General features: G+C 39.0%; 1 protein-coding gene across 1 annotated transcript in view; it reads right to left on the minus strand.

Moving 5' to 3' along the window:
* Positions 1–21,893, minus strand: part of ANKRD27 (ankyrin repeat domain 27) — a 43,161-nt gene that overhangs the window by 13,455 nt on the left and 7,813 nt on the right. The window contains 25 exon segments of the mRNA XM_066327955.1: positions 707–751; positions 3,810–3,872; positions 3,874–3,930; positions 4,045–4,071; positions 4,073–4,105; positions 4,416–4,613; positions 4,996–5,088; positions 5,831–5,946; positions 6,694–6,776; positions 7,217–7,239; positions 7,241–7,272; positions 7,275–7,344; positions 8,143–8,235; positions 12,772–12,795; positions 12,797–12,904; positions 13,720–13,802; positions 14,693–14,814; positions 15,166–15,242; positions 15,323–15,388; positions 15,474–15,527; positions 15,621–15,680; positions 15,997–16,151; positions 17,652–17,808; positions 18,463–18,573; positions 19,533–19,663. Of these exon segments, the coding sequence (XP_066184052.1) occupies positions 707–751; positions 3,810–3,872; positions 3,874–3,930; positions 4,045–4,071; positions 4,073–4,105; positions 4,416–4,613; positions 4,996–5,088; positions 5,831–5,946; positions 6,694–6,776; positions 7,217–7,239; positions 7,241–7,272; positions 7,275–7,344; positions 8,143–8,235; positions 12,772–12,795; positions 12,797–12,904; positions 13,720–13,802; positions 14,693–14,814; positions 15,166–15,242; positions 15,323–15,388; positions 15,474–15,527; positions 15,621–15,680; positions 15,997–16,151; positions 17,652–17,808; positions 18,463–18,573; positions 19,533–19,634 (2,052 nt within the window). The 5' untranslated portion in view covers positions 19,635–19,663.

A 21,893-nucleotide genomic window follows, 5' to 3' on the forward strand; every position in this document is an offset into this window, starting at 1 on the left:
TTGTTAAGTCACATCGTAACCCAGGAAAACGATACATACTCAACAACTAAATAGTTCTTTGCTCTATCAGCTGATAAATTATTTCTATCATCTCAGTGGAATAAAACATAAGAGAAACAGTAGTAACATGGCACATATTTTGTAGCATGGGTTTTCTGTTTCTGATAACTCTGTGAGGCTTCATTGGCATTCGTAACTCCTGGTACAAAACCAAACCCAAAGAGGTTTTCAGAACATGCACCCAGCAGAGCAAACCTGCATTCTCACTAAGTTTATGGTTTTGTTCTGTGAACTATAAGAAAATCAAGAAATCTACAGCCTTATACACATTTCCAAAAGCAAAATTTCTAAAGATTCCTGTGTCATCTTCAATTTTTCAGTAGAATGACATTAGAAGCATCTTATTTTAAGGATTAAAGGCAATAATAAAAAAATAGTCAAGACAGGTGGTACCACCAATTACAGGAACATCACCTCTGAAACTGGTATTATTATAGCCATCAGCTGTCCGTTTGAAGTGAAATCCAAACTACATGTTGTTGTGTGCCCCTTGAATAGTGTCTCTGTGCTGACTACTGTCACCTAAATTTCCTCTTTACACGAGGTTGTTAACCAAGCATCCTCCACTTGATAGTATTTACAACTTCCTCAGTTTGAATGAGATAAAATGGAATTCAATAATACTCAACAGCCACATGAAACTCACCATTTCCAGATCTCCATCAGCAACTGCTCTCAGGAGTTTTTCCACCTGTGTATTAAGAAAATTGTTTATTTGCTTAGTTAGTATTGGTATTAAGCAGAACACAGAAAATCCTGTGTCCTTGTTAACCTCCTAAGCTCATGCAGTAGGATTACTGCTGGCCCATTTCATATTTATTGATAAAGTTTTAAAGGAAAAAATCTTCTTCCTTTATAAACAGAAAATCTGTACAAGGCCTGTGGCCATTTGATGATCTCTGTTTAGTTAAACAGTACTTACCTAAATTGAGGTTATGTGGCCCACCCATAAACAAAGCCATGTAAGATGATATATTTATTATTCTGCTGCTCCCTGTGCATTTCTGTGTGAACCTAATATTAAAAATCCCTGCTTAAGGCAAATTCCCACCCTATAGACACTAATACTGTTTGGACTCTTGCTGAGCTACTCTGTGCTGCCAGGACCACAAAGGATGGCAGGTTTCCTGGTGCTATTTGATAAACAACAGTTTAGACAGAAAAGATGCTTCCAATTGTTACCTTTACATCTGCAGATAACTGGTTTAATCCCGTGCTAAAACCCAAACATTTACAAATCTAACTTGACTGTAAGTGTGAAATTTGTTTTTCTTTCTTAAAATCTGGAAAGATTTCAATATCAAAGGTGTGCATTAGGACTGTTTCCAGCATTATAGCAAATTCTTCCAGCACTGTGCTAGAGTCACCCAAGACACTGCTGTGTAAGCATACTTGTTTCCATAGTAAGGAACATCTTGCAAGCTGAAGATGCCACAGAGTGACAGCTTCAGTCACATTTCAACCTGCTATATGGAATCACCACCTTGCTGAATGGTGTTTGGCAAGGCAAACAAGGAACAATGAGACTGAAGCTTGTGTTTTATTGCTTTGATCTCTTTCTTCAGGGTTTTAGATGAAGACAGGACACAAACATTTGAAAGATCAGAGGCCAGATTAAATCTCTCCATTTTTATCTCTTCTTCGCATATTGCTAAGTTTGGTTTATTACTACCTTTCTGATACAGGATGAAGGTCCTTGAAGTCATGCACTGGTTACTCCAAACAGAATCTATGACTCTTTGATTTTTTTTTTCTTAACTCTGAACATCTAAAAGTCAGCTGGGTAAATCTCAGCCAGACATTTAAACTGCCTCTCTGGTAACTACAGAACAGAATGCAGTCAACAAATAACACATGAGTACAACTCAGGTCAAACTAAGCATGTCTGAGATGAATTCCACTCTGGAGTTAATTTCCCTCCACTGACTAAGGAGGGGAAATTGATGTCTGAAGTGAAGAGAAGTGTCTTCCAGAAGCTGGGTGAGCTGAATCCCAATCTCTCCACATACACAGCTAAATGGACTGTAAACACTAGGGAGGTCTGTGCCTCCCTAAACTTCCCCTAATCATACAGATAATGTCACTGGAGAATGTAAAGGTCTAAGGATTCCTCAGCAGTCATCTTATGGCATACAAGATGCCTAACAGTAATAGCACTGACCCACAAGCTCTGATAATTTCTTTCCAAAAATAACAACTTTCTTAAAGTACTAAAAGCTGCCTTAGGCCCCAGCAGTGGTAAACATTTGTTATGCAGCTTATAGATAATTTATTAAGAGTACTTAGGGCAAAATGTCTGCTACATGCATTTCCCATCTTTCCAGTTTGTTTCCTCACTCTCCATGGAACAGAACCTTCCTTTAAATGAAAAATAGAAGAAACAAATCTACTAGAATTCACCTGCATGGGCAGTTTTTTCAGTTGCTGAACAGAAACTAGGCATGGAGATTTTAGTTCCAACAGAGCAAGCCCCAAATTTACAATCTTGGCTCTTTCACACTCTCTTTTCTATGTCACAATAAACAAGCCACTATGACTGGCTCATTTAAGAGTTTAATTCAGTATTGATTAATAAATGTCTGACTGGATCCCCTCAATCCAAGGTGCAAACTGACCATATCAGTTTCCCATTATGTCCAGTGGGATTTCCTTCATGGAGCTCTCTCAGCATCAGGCTCTTGCCTCTTGAGCAGGGAGCTCAGGTGAAACTTGGCAACATAAATGAACTAAAGCTGATTACAGAGAAGGTCATTAACCCCAAGGACCTCAGGTGTAAGCAGTTTGTAATCTTTTTCCCTGGTTTGAACTACAGTCTTAGCACTTGGGTGCGATAAATTTGTTCCTTCAAAGAAAAAGAAATCCTCAGTCTACGAGGAGAACTTATTTAGAGCACTTGACTCTGTCCAAACAGGGAGGTACAGCCCTGCACTGAGCCCCTCAAGTGTGAAATCACATTGTCCAGTCAAAATTTGCATCTTTTGTGTTTCTTCAGTGTTTTTAGAAGACTGAAACTTTTGGCAAGAGAACAACCTTTTAATAGCAGGAAAAGGAAGAATTTGAATGTAGAGGTGATGTTGAGAGAAACAACATAATTAGGAGGTCATTAGAAAAAAAAAAATGAATAGGCAGACCAGGAAAATAAAAAGAAGCATCAGAAATGAGTGGTGGTATGACAGTCTTGGGAAGGGGAACAAAGTGCAGATCTGAGATCCCACAGGAAAAAAATCAGAGGAGGCCATCTGGAGCAAAATCAGCAACCACATACATGCAAGATATTTAATATATAGTCTAGACTTCTTCACTAGTTTACCAAAATTTATCCCCATGCCTATTTTGGAAGCATGTCTTAACATTCCAGTTTGCTGTTTGCCAGCATGCCTGCCTAGGTCTCTTTTCCCTGACAGATTTTGTAAGGTACTATGGCACTTAACTCCTGGATGGGACAGGCAAGTCCTAGGGGAACTGACTGCCTCTGTGCTTTGGTAAGCCTCAACAAATTCTCAAATTACATACTTACTAAATAAATTTGAACAACTACTTAAGAGAATGGTGTCAACTTTTCCCAGAAACAATCAACAGAGCAGTTGAAACCACACAAAAACAAGTGCTCAGGGCTGAGATGACAGCCCCTGAGGACAGCAGTTATCATTTCCCAATCCAGACAGAAGGCTATTCCTGAAGAGGCATTTTAAACACTGTAGTAAATTATCACACCTTCACTTTGCTTACTGTCAAAACCTCAGTCTTACCTCTTTATAACTGTTCTTTGTTTCTTCTTGCCTTATATCAGTTGATGCTGATGACAGACTTGAGAACAGATGATCCTCTGCTGAAAGTTTCTGTTGAGTGCTGAGGAGACCTAAGTGGTGACTTACCGGTTGGGAAAAAAACATACAAATTAATCAACAACCAACCAGAAAAGGTTTAAATGTTAAATTAAGGAGGTTAAGCATAGGCAAGGAACAGTTTAGCAAGGGCTGTTACCTCAGAAGCACTCTGTCCTCTTTCAAAACGTTAGGTAGTTTAATTCCATCAACGACAAAATCTGCATAAAATATTAAACGAAAACCAGTGTAACGCCACTTATAGAGGAATCCACTGACTGAAACACAAATTAGCTGACAATCTAATAATTAGTAACAGCTTATGACTGAGCAGATTAAAAGTATCCATTTACAAGTTCATGTTCTATCCCACAGAGTGTATTCCTGCTGCTGGAGTTAAAATGGGGACCTTTCTTCCTGAGAGTGAAACACACCTTTTCTCTTTAATAGTGAACCCTAATGGCAGTGAACATCTACACCTCTGTGGTGTTGTATCAGAAAGAACTCAGGCTGGAAGATAAAGAGGAATACCTTGGAATTTAATGCACACTGTAGGGAAGTCTCCTTCATCCGGTTCTGGATTTCTGGGTTTGCCCCATTTTGCAAGAGCACTTCAATGATCCCTTGATAGCCCCAGCGAGCAGCAATGTGCAGAGGAGTGTCTCCCTTCTCATTGCCAACATCCAGTCTGCAGGAATGCACATCATAGTACACCAAAGCCTTGACACACTGGGAAGAAAAGGAAAGCTATCAATAAATTATAGTGTTGTGTCTCAGTTCAGAGAACAGGCACAATCCTAAAAGGTTTGTTTTTATTGCTGCCCATGTAACATCACCATTAGTCATTACCTAAACAGCAGGCTTTAGTGGTTCAGTGCCATTAAATAAGAGTTAAATAACTACATCTGCAAAACACTGCTATCTTTAATGTGAACTCACATTAAAAATGCTACAAACTACCAAATAAAGCCCTCATTTAGAGCACTAAACAATTTAGCCTTCAAATATTTTTCTTTACTTTTTAAAATACGTAAGTTTAGTGCTAATTTGCATCAGTTTAATTCCATTGCATTAGAATGCCCATTTGGTTTGTTACAAAACAATTACTTACATCCTCATGACCGTAAGTGCAGGCTAAATGAAGTGGAGTATTTCCATTATTGTCCTGAACATCAGTACTTGCCTTGTAGTGCAATAAGAGCAGCTTAAAAGAAAAATAAAAGTAGGCATTTAAGTAACTAAAAATTAATGTACAAACAATTATTGCCCTGCAGATTCCTTTAGGGTTCTGGCATGATGAAGCATTTCATGAGACATTAGCTCTGTCTCCTGTTTCAGACACCACCCTCCTGGCACTGCAGCACTGTTGTGTGCTCTACCCCAAGAATCAAAAAGTCTCTTCTTACATATTCAGAATTTTTAATTGAAAAAAATGAATTCTCGACTGCAGCAAACACTGCAATATATTCACTGTCATCATCTACCTCACACTTCAAGAGCCTGTGCAAGTGAAGACTGCTTAATTTCAACAAAGCTAATTGAAGAATATCACATATATTAAATTCAAGTAGACAATAATTACTGTAGTTACACAGTCTATCCTAAACACAGTGTGAAGCATTTAACTCAGCCCAGTGACTGCAATGGTTGTTCTGTCTGAAGCAAGAGTAGAATGCTCTCCATTTGTATTATGTATTGGACATTTGTGTTAATAAAGTGGATGAATTATCAGGAATGCAGAGCTGCCAGCTGGTTATTACCAATAGCTGAAAACCTTGCAGAAGAAGAAAAAAAAAAATCTTGCAAACTACATTGATGAAAGATCCTCCATTCTGACAGCTTACACAGTTCAGGTCAAAGCTCCCCAGAAGATCTAGATGACAGTAACAGTAGAAGAGCTTAGCAAGAGTCATGTATCTATTATTTAGGTTAGGTGTTGTGCTTACTGTAACATTTTGATATCCCTTCTGACAGGCGAGGTGAAGCGGAGTTGAACCGTGGTAATCTGTAGCATTGACAATGGCTCCTTTGGCTACCAGTAAATCCACTAATGAAGTTTGACCTTGGGAAATAAGCATTCAAAGAAAGGGGTAAACGTTGCACAGGAACACTGCTAGTTTTCAAATTCAGACAGTGACCATAAAGCAAGATACCCTGCATTTCTGCATACTGTGTTTCCATAAACTGCATATTCACTGCCTTGGTATTTGGGGCTTTCTTGTGGCAGATTATACAAGGTCAAGCCCCCTAAAAGAACCTCCAGCTAAAAGCAAGTTATATTTGTATCGTAGGAGTAACAAAAAAGAAAATATTTAGATTAATACAATAACAAACCCAAAATTATAAATAAAAAACCACCCACTAAGAAAATAATACAGCTCCTAACAAAAGTAAGATCAATTACATAATGAACATTACAATACAGGTGTTACAGATCTACAGTGCATACCCTACTGCAGGAAAGAGAGAAGTTATCTCTCAATCTGGCAGTCCTTTAAAACAAGACTGGTTTCTGAGGACACATTTTTACTTTTTTCAAAGCTGAAGAAAGCACCACTGTGGTAATCACTATGGCAAAAGTAAGCAGTCAGCAAACAAAGCTGACTTCTGAGCCATAAGAAACTGAGTTTAAAAGAATAAACAACAACTTCAGTCTGTGCTCAGATGGAAACAGCAAGTTTCAACAGCAAGAAACAAAAACTATCTTAATGCAGAATTCCAACTTTAATACAAAGGTGGAAAACAGGCTGACATAAAGAACAGAAGCAAAAGGAGCAGGAGACACTAGTAGAACAGCAAGGCCACTCACCACAAATAGCAGCGATATGAAGTGGAGTGTATCCCCGGTCATCTCGGGAAAAGGGGGTGATAATGGAAGGTCATATCAGTTTCCTTGAAAAAAAGGGGTTGAGTTACCCACAGGTGGTGGTAGGAAGGAGGAGAGAAGGGAAGAGCTGCCAAAGATGACAAAAAACTACCTGATTTTAGAACTTTATATCCTTCTACATTTACCAAATGATTCCATACAGAACTTTACATTTTGTTAAGAGAAGTGGGTCAGCCCCAGGTCTGTAAGTTTTGATTCAAGAGAAGAGCAACACCACCTTTAACCAAAGGACAACACCGGGCTCCCTCAAAGATGATGGGGTTCCAAGGATTCGGTTATGCCCCATATTCCTCTGTTTTTTCAAAACCACACACACATCTCTCTACTACATCCCAAAGTGCTACCAAATTCCTCTACAATCAAAGCAGCATACTTTTCTGAAGCAAATCTTAGATAAAGGCTTCTACACAGCTTTCCATGCATTTGTGGGGTAAAGAGTGCTCACCCAGAAACCAGCTTCTCGCATTTTGTCACAGTAACACAGCGGGTGACACATTTCGTCACGGTGTCCTTATCACTGTCACCTTGACTTAGCAGCTGCTCCACTTCCTCCTGATCACCTGCAGCAATATGCTACAAAAAAAAAAACCAAGAGAAAAGGGGATGAGAAACCAATATAAAGGCTCCTTTTAAGAAAAAAAAGCCAAGAGTAATTTACTGAAGCACAAATGAAAGGAACCGATTAGGAAGACATATTCAAACAGCATAGAGCAAATTAACATGTCACAGCACAAACCCACTAATGGGCATTCAGTATTAAAAAGAAATTGGTTCTTGGCTTACTTCACTTTCTATAAAAAAAAATTAAAACAATTCCCATTGTCCTCTTAGACTCAATCATGAAATTGAGCTCCCTCTGTGCAAAAACATGTCTATGAAATTACTAAGACTTCCAGCCATAAGCTGTGAACACATATAATTAGAAGCTCTGCTTTGTGTTCCTTGTATAGGCAAAATTCTTTAGAATGACACTATGAAATTAACAGACAATATGAAGTAGATGTCAGGTGACTACATTAAATTATTTCAGAAAACTCTTCCAATTTCAAGCACTGAAAGCTGTTAGACACAAACAGTATCACATCTGTGCATTAAATGGGCCCACACAATATCAAGAGCAATAGCATTCATCCTCATTTACTTCTATATTCATATAACATGTGCTGAAATCTGTAAGACTTATATTATGTTAGTAAGGCTTTGGCACTAGAAAACGTGCTTGATTCAAAGACACTTCTAGGCATCTACTGAACCTATTTCACAGTACTAATGTAATGAATCCTTCATTACATTGCAGAAAAATTTCAGAAGGGAGGGATATAAACATGAAACATACAAATACATACATATTCTGCCATAAAAGTTATTAACCTTAAATAAGCAGTCTATTGGTGCAGCAGACATCTGGGACAACAGTTCATCCTTTGTCTTAAGAGCAGCTTGTCACAAGAGACTCTCAGATTCCTGAAAATAAAACAGATAGATGATTATCTATACAGATATTTACAGGCTAAAGTGCAGAAACCTTAACAATGGAATTAACTTTTTAAAAATATTAAACACTATTTTACTATATATGAATTTATCAGGATACATGATGAAACCTGAATCGCTTTAAGATTTGAGACATAAAAAGTCTGGCTCCCATACAAATACTAGGTAGATGTTTACCAGAATGTTCTTTTACTGAAATTCACTGTGAATCAATATTAATGAAATTACGGCTGTACCATCTAAAAAAAAACACAGCAAACTAAAAAATACATATCGAAGACAACATGAACTGTAAGAGGTACAACACAGTTTCTCAAGAGGAGTATTAAGACAAATTCACATAAGCATGTCTACTGACAAGCTACTAAAAAAGATGACCCAGATACAACTGACTCAAAGAATTCTGAACTCTGCTGCTGGCTGAAAAATAAAAGATTGCACCAGGCAACCATTGCTGTGCAGCAGATCCTCTGTGTTGTATTTCCTGCTTGGGTTTGAGCTAACAGATACAGCTGCAAACCCTTGCATCAGTACTTATTCTCTGAGACAGATAAAGATGCACTTCAGTATGCACTAAAGAATATAATGCCTGCAAACCAGGTGAAAATGATGGAGTGGAGTTAGATTTTGAGATGGCAGCACTGACCCTCCCATAAAATAACAACAACCCAAGGAAAACACTTTCTAAGAACGCAGATGGGAAATTCTGTATGTGGTTGGTTCTGATCCACAGCTGCTTATGGCTGGCAGTGGTGCTGTTGTAGGATAATAGCTCTCCAGAAATGGAAAGATTCAGCCTCCAAAAAGCAGAAAACCACTGCATTTAAGACACACACCCATGTATCAGGCAAACTTTGACCATTTAGGATCTTGGCTATGGTTTTTGCAATTAAGGTCTGTCAAGACCAGATGTAAATGAGTAAAGCCAGCCTGACTCCACTCTTTCATCAGTAAGTCACCACGAATTTGAGCCTCATAACTGCAAATGAACAAGCTGAGTTCAGACTTTCTAGAAATTAGACTATTCATGTTTCCAATCAACACAGATGCCTCTCATAAAGCTGTCCAAAAAAACCCCTTAGGAGTTTCACAGATAACATCATTTAAAACATGTTTGTGAGGTCTGGAGATGAAAGTTTTTCTCTGTACTTCACAGGAAGTTGTTTGTATTTAGATACATGAAGGTGACAAATATTCATCAATCTTTTCAAATCTCAGTACTTTAGCTAAGGATTCCCAAGTAAATCTTCTCAGAATGACAAGGCATATAACAGTAGTCTCCTTGGATAGATCCTTTACTATGAACAGGAATAACTTCCCTAAAAAATATTTGATCAAAAATGTAACTGCTGGTACAAGTTCCTAACGTCTAATAAGAATTTCTAGTGTGGATGTTCACTAACAGCTTTATACTTTCACTGTGGAGAATCTAAGTAACCATTAGCAAGAACTATTGTAGAACTGCTCCTTCCACAGTGTGTGGCTTCAAGAGAAGTGTTCCCCAAGTGAATAATTATTTTAAGAACCACATGAGACAGCAACTCTAATGTAGCCATACTATTTATTTATTATTTATATTCAGAATAAAAAGAGCCAGGTGAAACCACCCATCTTCAGATAGTGAAATATGGAATGACAAGAGAATTAGATATTCACTGAAGGATTAAGCAAATTTGGGCCTTCGAAGTCAGAATTCACTTGTACCAGCTTTACTTACAATCCAAGAATTTGTATTTCTATTAAAAAGAGATTGCTTTGAGTGGGACTTTCAGGTGTAATTTTAAGTGTATGTTGTCTAGAAAATACACACCCAAACATTAATAACCTTTTTTATCTAATACTACAATTTTGAGAAAAAGGAAGTATTGTACCTGAGAGTGTACCTGTGAAATGATCTATCCCAAGTCATGCTCACAGATTACAGCTGATGACTTGGAGGAAATACAAGAAGAAGAAGCCAGGAGAGGAGCTCTTGAACAGAAACTAAGGCTAAGGAAGCATTTGGTGGAGAGGGGGAGTAGGGATCATTTCCCCATCTCAAGCTCTTCCCATACATGAAACAGAATGCTGCCTATTCCCTCATGGCTGCCTCTGACTCCCACTTTTTTTATACTTACTTTGAACCCTCTGTGCTAGAGTCTTACTACAAATTAGCTGTGCAGAGGAATGAGCTAATATCCAATACTTACTTGGCAGGAATTCTAATTGAATAATGTTGACAATTCAGAAATAAAACTGACTCTCTCATGCTTTACAGACTCCTCTCTTCCCCACAACCAAAGTGTCTCACAAAGACTTACATGACCTTGGGTGAAGGGATTTGGCAAGATGTCCTGAGTGCAATTCACTTACTGACATGAGGGTGAGAACATGCCCATTATCCCTCAGGGTACATTAGTTCCCTGCTGAGTTTCTTTCTGGAGTAAGCTTCATTAGGGATTGGACAGCAGCATTACTCAGCTGCCAAGCAGCTCCATCTGAAGCCAGCTATAAAATTAAGCATAACCACATAAGGGGCTGTAATGAAGCCCCAGGGCACAGCAATGCTCCTGGCTCACTTGAATCCCACACCCCCTTCCAGCACAATCTGGTGAAGGAAATCATAGGCAGCAAGACAACAGCTGCTACTGCTTCAAAGTTCATCTCCTTTACCAGAGATTAAAGGAAATAGCTCAGCTGGTAACTTTACAAAGGAGAGCAATTCTCCTCCAACCTCCTCACTACTCTTTTTCCATGTCTGCCACATAGTCTCTCTCCTCACTGTGTGCCACCTTCTCCTACACTGGAGGAAAAGGGTGTCTGGCTCTTTCCTTTCCAGCTGTGGTTAAGGGCAAGTTGTCCCTCACTTCATCCTCGGTGGTTCTGCTGCCTGCCAGCCAGGCTGACTCCAAGGAAAGGCAATGCAAGAGGACTTTGTGTTGCACATTCACCCTACAGTGATAAAGTTCTTAAGGTGTGGAGCTGATCCAGCTGAAATGACTCTTCTCATGGTTCAGACATTGAAGTCCTCATTTAGACTTCTCAAATACACAGTTCATCTTGCAAGACAGGGGCCTCCCAAATAAATATAGTACCTTAATGGAAGGGGCACTTCAGTTACAACACTAGAATGCAATCCCAGTATAAAAGGTGCCTCCTTAGCTACACCAAGAGAGATAGGATCAGGCATTTAATAGGAAACAGTCTATTCTAGTAATTTAAGAACAGTATATTCTATCTTAGCTTGCTTGCATTGTTGTGGAAGACAATTCTGCTTTGGTTTAATTTGTCTTTCAGACCACCAGCTTTGCTCTTTGTGTATTGATTGAGAATGACAGCCAAGTGACTGCAGGAAGCAAAATCATATAGCAGGTTGTTTCTTTAAACTAACATTTTTATTTTTTTTGAATATAATTCAATTACAGACAAGAAATAGCACTCTTTACACAATACAAAAGTGTTGTTTGTTGATTTGTTTTGTTTTGAGTGTATAAGACAAACTTGCATAGCAAGTTCATGGAAAAATCCCAGAAAAGAACAAAACCAAATATAGCAAGATGTTACATTAAGTGCTCTTAAGACTGTGCCCAGGTTGTCCCATGCCAAGGCCCTGCACACTGAACCATTATTCTGGCCCCTGCAGTTAGATGCCAGTGCTTTGCAGTTGGGCAGGCTGAGACACATTGAATTCATTCTGGTTCCAAGTTCACTTCTTTTGATTTCCACATCAGCTCAGGAAAACCTAGTTTTACAACAGTAGAAAATTTTACAGAATGGTAAGGCTAGATTCCTCAATTAAATAATCTACAAAGATCTTAAATTATAGAAGTTTCTAAAGTCACATCAGCATCACCCTTGAGTGGCCTGCAGGGATGTGACCAGATTGACAGCAGGTCTAGTTCCCAGCAGAAATCTCTCATGCATCCACAAATTTCCTGCCCCTGCCAGGTTAGAGATTCCAAGAGCCAAATTTAACCTTCAAATAGCACCTTATCACAGCCCTTCAACTCCCCTAAGCCACCAACTCAGTGCAGCATTGTAATCTGCACTGCAAACACATGGAATTCTTCCAGTATGAATGATTACTGAATAATTCTAAATTAGACTGCCATCTCCATTATGCATAGCACAGCTAAGCTTTTAGAAATGACACAAAAAATAAGCTGTGCCGGCTCCTAAGCACTGCACTGCTTTCACAACCATGGTAAATACAAACAGGAGGTAAACGTACTGGAGACCCATCTGTAGAAAACAATGCTGTCATTTTTCCTGTAACCACATGAAGAGCAGACTAGACCTTTAAGTACTTCCTCACAAGTAACAATGAACAACTATTGGTACCTATTTAGGACTTCATTATAATAATTTAGGTAAATTTAGCATTTGCTTCATGTAATCACCTCTACCTCATTTTTTAAGGAAAAAAAGGAAAATCTTACATTAGTTATTTGTATCCTCTGGCTGGATTTACACCCACAACAGTACATAGAACTACAAGTTATTTGACAGGCTTTAAAAGTAGCTTACTGTTGATCTGTCAGAGAGGTTGCCCTTGTCTTATGTATTCTATTGCAGCCTCAATGGAGGTTAGGCAGTATCCCAGCTCATCCTTCACTGAACTGCAAAGCCTGAAGTTCTTTATGTAACTCAATTTGCCATCCTGAAAAAAAAATAAAAGTTAAGCCATGAACCACCAAAAACTAAGACACTAGCATGGCACACTGCAGCTCATCTTAGGCAATCCAGGCAGACAATAGGTGTGAGTTGGGAAAAAGCTTCCGAAAAGCTTGTTAGGCCAGCAGTATGGCTGTTCTGAGATTGCTCTACAATCAGAGCTCTACTTATCTCTTAAATATTCAATGAAAAGTTATTAACTGGATAGAAGGAATATGAAGGATGAGATAAGGACAATAGTGAGAGATTAACATCTTTGAAGTGAGTGAAGCAATGTTGCAAGGACCATAAACACCACAGTGACAGCTACAAGTCAAAGGCCAAGTGCTGATCTGAGATCCAGGATGTAACAGCACTGAGAATCAGTTCAGGTGCAGCTGGGAGGTTTAGACAATGTTAGTGAAAATGAGGAGACAATGGCGCAGGCTAGCAGGAACTAATTCAACGTGCACATCTAGTATCTCTGTAAGAAATGCAGCAAATCTTGCAATGCATAAAGGTGCCACAGCTCCCAACACAGACAAGGGAGAACCACTCTGTGAAGGCTGTGTTGACACAAAGATTGGTCAAGAGATGGCTTCCCACCATAACTTTTTTCTAGGCTGAGAATCAAAACAAAGGCACATTCCTGACAGCTTCTTAATTTAGTTCCACATATAACACCTCTTTGCTATTTGTCCTATAAAATATTTTCTGCATTTCCACAGGACCTCTTACACTTTCAGGAAGTTATTACATTTGTCCCTACAGCAGCACTACACAAGATGGTAGGAAGGAGTTCTGTATAGCCAAAACAGGTACATACCAGTTTGGGATTTCTGTTTTTACAAGCAAATACAGCAAAACAGAGAGAAGATCATCTGCACACATGGTTTCCATGTTAACTAAAAAAAGAATTCACATTTGGTATTAGTCATGTCACGGCTCAAATCAAGAACAGTAACTGTAAAGTTCTGCCTCTTTAGACTAAGGGCCAGCTCTACTAGTAGAGAATGCATGGAGAGCATAGGGCAGGGCCCCAAATGTTCTCAATCTCTCACTGAAGTAGTCTGCCAGGAGCCAACACACATGCAGTCTGTGCAGTACACACTGCAATATTTGACTTGCATCCCTCCCTTCCCATATAGCAGGAGTTTGAGCATTAGCTCAAGATTTCTGAAATTCTTGAGGGCAAAGACTATGCTCAAAGTTGCTACATTTTCCCATAACCCAGCAGTCTCCCTACTTCATTTCTTCTTTTCTCTAGGAAAAGACCAAGTTGACTGTGCTATTGTATTTGCTTTGTAGAAGCACCTTCTCTTTTCAAGCTAGATAAAGTAAATGCCAGGTTAATAGGTCTGCAGTTTTGTATTACAGAATCACTTCTGTAATTCACAGCAGCACATCTGTTTTGGCCCTACTCAACAGTTTATTTGCAAAAGATGCACCTCAAGAGTACCAGTTTCAAGATGTCAAGGGGAGCATGGACAAATACACGAGAAGGATCTAGCAGCAACCTCCAGTGTTTAAAATGGATCACCCTCAGTGTCCTGGCAGATGTGAGCTTCCTACACATCCAAGCTAAAAACATACACAAACTAACCCAGTACCCCACCTCAGCCCAGAGGAACCAGTGCTGACACATCTACCTCATTTCCCTTCTGCTCTGTTCAGAGACTTCAGAGACTCTAGCTCAACTGTGTTTGACCCCAAAGTGCTATCCAAAACAGTTTATATACTGAAGTGCTTGTGTGTGCTGGTTAAGTTTAAAATTATGATTTGACTAATTACTGACCTCTTTGGCTTGGAGACTGCATAATAATTTGTACAACTTTACACAGACAAAGTAGCTTCTGTTGAGGGGAAGTGCATTTGTTCAACTGACCCAGTTCTCGCTTTGCACGTGGGATATTAAAACTACAAAATAATTAGAAAGGAATCATTAGCACAGAGGTCCTCTGCAGGATGTCCAAAACCCAAATTTTATTCAGAGCTGAATTGAAGAATAGTTGGAAAAATATTCCCACTTCTACTCCAAGTGCACCTACATTTCTATATCCTGCAGATGGCTTAAAAAGATAAAAGTAAAGGAGACAACCATCAATGCAAAGACTGTCCTCATGACACTTGCAAAGCTTTGATTTTACATCTCAAATGAAAATATTAAAAAAACTTGCTGTGTCTGAAGGAAGACACTTTTTGGCTGGCATAATCCTATTTCAGACAGGATCTCACTGACTCTTCAAAGAACCCACAGTTCTCTCTCACCTGAACTCAGGCTTCACTCCAATGTCTTTTTGCTGCAGGTCTTGAAGGCTCCTCGTGATTTTATTAAAATCAGCATCCTAATTAATAGAAAGGCAACAGGTTTTTAAAATGTCTGAAGAGTGAACATCACTGCTATGTAGCAATCAAAGAAACCTACCTCACTTGCCTCAATGGTCCCCACATATTTGAAGACTAGATCATAAATAGCATGATGGATATACATCTGTAAAAAAACCCCAGTATTTTAGGCATGAAAAGGAGAATTAAAAACAGCTTGCTAATTATTTTCCTTCATTTCAGATGCTTACTTCAACTGCTTGTTTGATCAGATTCATCTGCTCTTCTTGCTTTGCAAGCATCTTCTAGAAAAGCAAAGCCATAAACAGCAACAGAAAATCAGATAATTTATTGCTTAAGTAACACTGTACTATGTATTTAGGGGAGTAAGTCTTTACCAAGTGCGAATCTCTCAAAAGATGCTGCAGACATTTGGTATAAAGTGCATTGACAGAATCCTAGGAGAGAGAAAAGATAAAAGCAGTTCATCAGATTCAGGTTTAGGGGACTTGAAGGAACAAAGCCTAAACAAGTAAAGTAAGTCTTCCCTGTCTCAAAAGTGTACAGTATGGTAAGAGCTTTAGCAATAATAATTGCATTTACTAAACAGTTCAGATAATAAAATGCTTAAATGTGAGTTACCACTTCTCTCTCCTCCCCTGTCACAACTCTAGGCTACTCTGACACAGAAAAAAGCTCAGTAAGGCAAAGATAAGAGCAGCAGTGAAGTGAATTATATTCAGCAAATTAGACATCAGGAAGGAAGATACTGACTATGTAGTGGCGGAGGCTTTTCCTTTCGTGTTCTTTAAATGTTCTGTAGAAGGATCCTATGTATTTATCAAATCTCTCACAGTGCCTTCCCAAGAACTCTCTAACATCTTCAATGTTTTTAAGAGAATAGGAGTTCGATGAAGCTGTAGATTCACCTAAAATAAAAGCCAAGAATTAACACAAAGGCTTAATATGTATGCATGGTAAAATACATTTTGTCCCTACATATACAGCCAGCTTGTGTTTACTGAAACATGAACTCAGCTCACTGCACCCTGAACAAGAGGTATTGCCTCTAATTAAAACAATTTAATGTGCTATATTTGAGCAGGCTCCTCTGCTTTTTATGTCAAGTATTTATTTGGAATAGCTAAAATAGATTTCACTTGTATTTTACAGTGGGATAATTTATTACCACAGGCACTCAGCTTATGAGTTGTGTAAGTCAAGCTTGAAAGCAGAAGAAAAGCACATTACAGTGTTGATGGAGTGCCCATGCAGGAAGTCAGGGTGCTTTAAGTGAGCTGCAAAAATCCCATCTTGGACTTTTACATAAGCTAGTCTTTATTTAGACACGCTTTCTCTGGATGGGAGAGCAAAGTTACATGAAACAACATTAAAGCAAATCCACTTTTCTTCTGAATAAAACAAATGAACCTCTCACTTGGAATTCAAAAATTTTTTCTAGGCAACTCTTTCATCTGCAGTCAAAGGCAGCCAGCTAATAAGAGGCTTATATCATTCTTTTCAAATTACTTTTGAAATTAGAAACTCGTTCACTTTTGAAAGACTGTGATATAGCTATATTAAGTAATGGCTGTAAAGAATATCACAAGAATATTTTTTGAGATATACATTAATGCTTATAGAATTTAAGACTACATGAATGGCCACTGGGTTGTTTTGGTATTTTTTCAGAAAGCCTTCCATACCTCCCTCACAGTACTAATTTCACACTACCCTAGTACTACCTCTTTTTGCATTCACTTGTTTCAAATATATATTTAGGAAGACTAATGTTTTTATTTCAGAAAAAGCTAAAGCTTCTAAGCTTCTTAAGGAGCTTCTGTTCTTAATTAGTAAACACAGATTGTTATACAAGTTCACAAGGACATGCTGTTAACATTCACAGTATTGACAGTAGTCTTGAAAATAGTGTTACAGCCTTAGGGAGCACTTCCATTGGAGGACAAAAATCGAGACATTCAACATCATAAGCTGGGTCACCACCAGGAGGCTGCTGCCTAACTCTGTCACACAGCCTCCATCCCTCTACAGAGTCAGCATGAACAAATTTACCTTGCCAGTTTTTTGTGCATCCATCTTGCATCTCAAAACACACATGGCCACATTTAGGATTAAATCCCTTTTTTAAGCAGTCAGCACTAAACTGAGCACAGCTAAGAAAAATCATGCTCTATTAAATATTCCACAGATGAGTCTGAATTCTACAGGATTTATGCCCTGGTCTCAGCAACTTGATATTTCTCTGTAGCAGCACACCAACATCTGGCCCAGCAAGCTCATAAATGCCAGGGGCTTTTAACCAAGCCAACACTTTCCAGAATGAGTTTATTAAGCAACATTTATTAAGCACATCAAACACTAATTTGTTCACTGTGCAAAGGCACCAACCAATTGACACCAATACATACTTGAGCTCCCTGTTTTTTCCAATGGATGAGCTATGCACAATATACTAAAGCTTTCTTCTTTTTCATTGTAAAAGGTTTCCTCAAAGAGAACGGGTACTGAGAGAGTGTAATTAAAACCAGCTCCTAGAATGATGAGGTTTCCTTGTATGAAGATCTCCTGAAATAAAACAAAGTGCAGATCATGTGTGAAACTCTGCCAGAAAAAAAGTTACTCCTTGGCTTCTGCCTTGCATAGTTACATTTTCAAGGGGGAGAAGAAAAACTTGCAAGGCAAGAAAGCTTCAAATTGGAAAAATTTCACATTTTCATGCTGTGTTGACACTGAAACAAAGGCTCCTTCATTGTGCAACAGCTTACTGAACCTTGCCTACAGCCACTTCTTTTACAAGTCTACTGCTAAAGGAGGTTTCAACCAATCACCAAGATCTTGTTTGCAGATTTTTGAGCACTTTTAGTAAAAAGGAAATTTAAAAAAACACAACAGCTTAAGATCAGGACTTAAGCCCAACCTCAGAAAAACACCATACACCTTGTCTGTATGTCTCACAATTGGCTGTCTTTTCCCAGCAACTCCAGTGAGGACAGCTGTAATAGTTTGCAGGCTGCCATCTGGATGTTCCTATCTCTAGTGCAAGCTGTATGCCCAAGTTCTCAGACTGGACTGCAAAATTACAAATGGAAAACCTGGGATCCTATGCAGCATCAGCCCTGCTTGCCTCCTCTGTAACCATCAGTTCACACAAGCAGTCAGCAGCAGCAAATCACTTACTGGAGAGTCCCCAAGCAACATTCAGATATAAAACAGAAATACCTTTCCATTTAAGGTTTGAAAATTTTCTTCCAGTGGCTTCAGAACATAAGATTCAAACTGGCAGGTAGAAAGACTGTTGCTTGAAAGGCTTCCTTTGCATGGAACTAGCACCTAAAAAAAGGTTAAATCAAGCTTATGCGAGAAATGCCATATATTGCCAGTTATATATCAATACCTTTTGTCCTTAAGAGGCAAGCAATTAAATTTGGCTTATAAATATTTACAGCAAACATATAGGAACTATAGGTGCTTTTATTTATATAAAAAGGAAAGGCTACCACTAGACACACTGTGTGATAACTAACTCAGAAATTTCACTTCATAACTTATCTGAAAAATGCTGACAGATGCAACTGAAGCAAACAATACTAAGGGATGTAAATTAAATTTTTAGTTACTTCGCACCAGTCACAAATTACACAAATGGCTTAGAATTAAGCAGCCAATAAAAAGTGAAGTATATTTTCAAACTCAAGTGAAAATCCATCAGAAAGAAAAAGACCTAAGATAAACACCTTGGGTTTAGACCAACAGATTGACAATTTGGGACAAATTCTTAATTAGAAACAAATTTATCATCAGCTAACAATAACCTCCATGTTTAATGGAGTCTCTACACACTTAATTGTGAAGGAAAATTAATTGCAAAATGCTCAGATTAGTAAATATTAAGGACTGGAGTTTTTATTCCAGGTCAGTTCAATAGCTTTATTTTACTATGTAAAATGCTGTCAAATGAGTAACTGCCTGTCCACCAGGCATTCCAAAAGGTCAATCCCATTTAAGTTATAAACTTGTGACAGAATACGTAACTTCAGTTCATAGAAAAGAAAACAAGTTTACTGTAGAGTTCAGAAACAACACCAACCTTAGTTTTTTACTGTATATATATCTATATATATATTCAATATTAGTAAATAACATCCAACTTCAGCTAAAAACAGTTCTGCTTCATTTCCAAGTTCTGTAAGCTCGAACTAATCTTTACATGTTTCATACCAGACATATAGTTTAGATTCAAATAGCTACTATTCAGTAAGCAGCTTTTAAATACACTTTTTCATACTTACAATACCATGGAGTTCTGCAACTTTGCTGCATAGATCAGGACGTCGCTTCTGAATGGCCAAATAAAAGGGATTTTTCAAGATATCTTCATCATACATAGCCATATGGACTTCAGATGTTCCAAGGAGATGTTCTAAAATACATACGGAGAATGGCTGATGTATCATATATGGTATCTGTTAAAACATAATATTTGAGAATACCTAGGGGCAGTTTGACTATCCTTGTCCAAAAGGAAAAAGCAGTTTCAGGTCTTGATGTAAGCAACCAATGGCATTGCTTAACTACTAACTACAGTTACTTAGAAATGATTCAGACAGACTATTTTTCACAATTTTACATTTCCAACCACACAGTTAACCTCAATGTCCCCTTAGGCCTTCCAAGTGTTGGAGTCAACTGTCACTACCAGAGAGAAGTTGTTACGATCAAAATTATTACCACTTTGTATTATTACCACAAACTAACTTTTCCTGCTGAGTTCTAAAGCCAAGAGACAAAGTAACAGCTTTTTCACAGCAGATTCTACTGCACCACAGGAAATTGATGCTTTTGCACTGTGCTCATGAAAGTCTTAAAACTCATCTGTATAAGGAATACTCACACACACCAATGAGACACCCACACAGTGTAACAAAAACCCTTCTGTAAGGCAATCCTCAACTTTCCAGGGAAGGTTAGAGGTACACCAAGGAGATATGAATAGCCATGTCATAATTAAAAAGCCACCATGAAATTTATCATAATTTGTGGTCATCTCTACTCCCATGAAAAGAGCCTCAGTGATTTGAGGTCAGGCTGGTAAGTAACATCTGGCTGAACAGAGAGCAAAAGAGCAACTGGAGAGTGAAAATCCAACCTGTAAACATTGGAAATGCTGTCACTAGGTGTCACAGTGCCCTGGAGAAGATGATCCCTAAGAAATCAGACCTTCACCTGCTCGCTTCCTCCATTCCAATTCTCTGTAACGCATCAAAGAAGAGGGCAGGAAAAACCCTAACAGGTCCCACCGGGAATAACCTCAGAATTATTTTTTTTAACAAGAATTGAGATTAAACAGGCATACAAATGTTTAAATAACAAGCTTGCTCTATCCTTCCCCTCATGCAGGTTCCCTTAGCAATCACCAGAAGCTGCACGATTTCCTCCTGCCACTGCAGCTGTATATAGTAAGGAAAAGCGAGCACAGCCAGAGACTTTGAGCATACCACCCTTACACAATCACTATTCCCTTGTTTCCTCCAATGCAGAATTATTCCTAGCACATTATTTGCTCAGTGTGAGCTCACTGTATGGCAGTTCAAGGGAGTGGAAAAACATCCACCCAGTTCCAGACAGCCTTTGAGTTTCAGCCACGCTATCAGCTGATCTACAGCCTGGTAACTGAGCTGGGCTCTGCTCCCTCCTTCTGAGATCAGGCACAACAGAGTTCCCTTAGAGAGCTAAACACAAACACAACCAGTTAAAGCTACAAGTCATTTCCACTCTAAAAGTACCACCAGTTACAGCTTGGAAAAGCCCAGCCTGAACCACTGAAGTCTGGCAGTGATGGGTAAGTGCCTCAAGCAGTTTTTCTGCACAATTCCAGACAAAATGGAATTGCTTTCAAAGCAATTCAATAACACAAAGAGCTTTTATGAAAGACTACTTATCCAGCGCTCCCATATCAGCACAGCTATGCAGTTTGCTAACAAAATGGGGAAGAAAATGTTTGCTCATTGACACCTTCAGAATACCAAGTTAAGTAGTTAAAGACTGTGAACCTACAAAAAGGCTCAATATGAGCCAGTAATCTGTATCTGAAGCCCCAAAGCCATCCTGGGCTCATCCCCCTGCATGGACAGCAGGTCAAGGGAGGGGAATCTGTCGCTCTGACCCCTCCTGCAGAGGTGCCTCTACACCTAGAGCTGCTGCAGCAAGTCCAGAGAAGGAAGACAAAGATGCTCCAAGGGCTGAAGCCTCTCTACTCCAGAGACAGGCTGAGAGAGCTGGAGGTGTTCAGCCTGGAGAAGAGAAGGCTCCAGGGTGATGTTACTGCACCCTCCAGTACCTAAATGGGCTGGAGAGAGACGTCAGATAAGGGAAAGAGCTTCCCACTAAAAGAAGGTGAATTTGTATTACATGTACAGAAAAAATTCTTCCCTGTGAGGGTGCTGAGGCCCTGGCACAGAAGCTGTGGCTGCCCCATCCCTGGAAGTGTCCAAGGCCAGGCTGGACAGCCCTGGTAGAAGGTGTCCCTGCCCATAGCCACAGAGGAACAAGATGCATCTTAAGGCCCCTTCTAACCCAGACCAGCCAATTCTCTAATCCATGATCTGTCCTACCACAGTGTCTGGGTAAACAGGATGATCACCAGTAATTCC

This window comes from Sylvia atricapilla, chromosome 12, assembly GCF_009819655.1.
Source record: "Sylvia atricapilla isolate bSylAtr1 chromosome 12, bSylAtr1.pri, whole genome shotgun sequence".
NCBI classification, from domain to species: Eukaryota; Metazoa; Chordata; class Aves; order Passeriformes; family Sylviidae; genus Sylvia; species Sylvia atricapilla.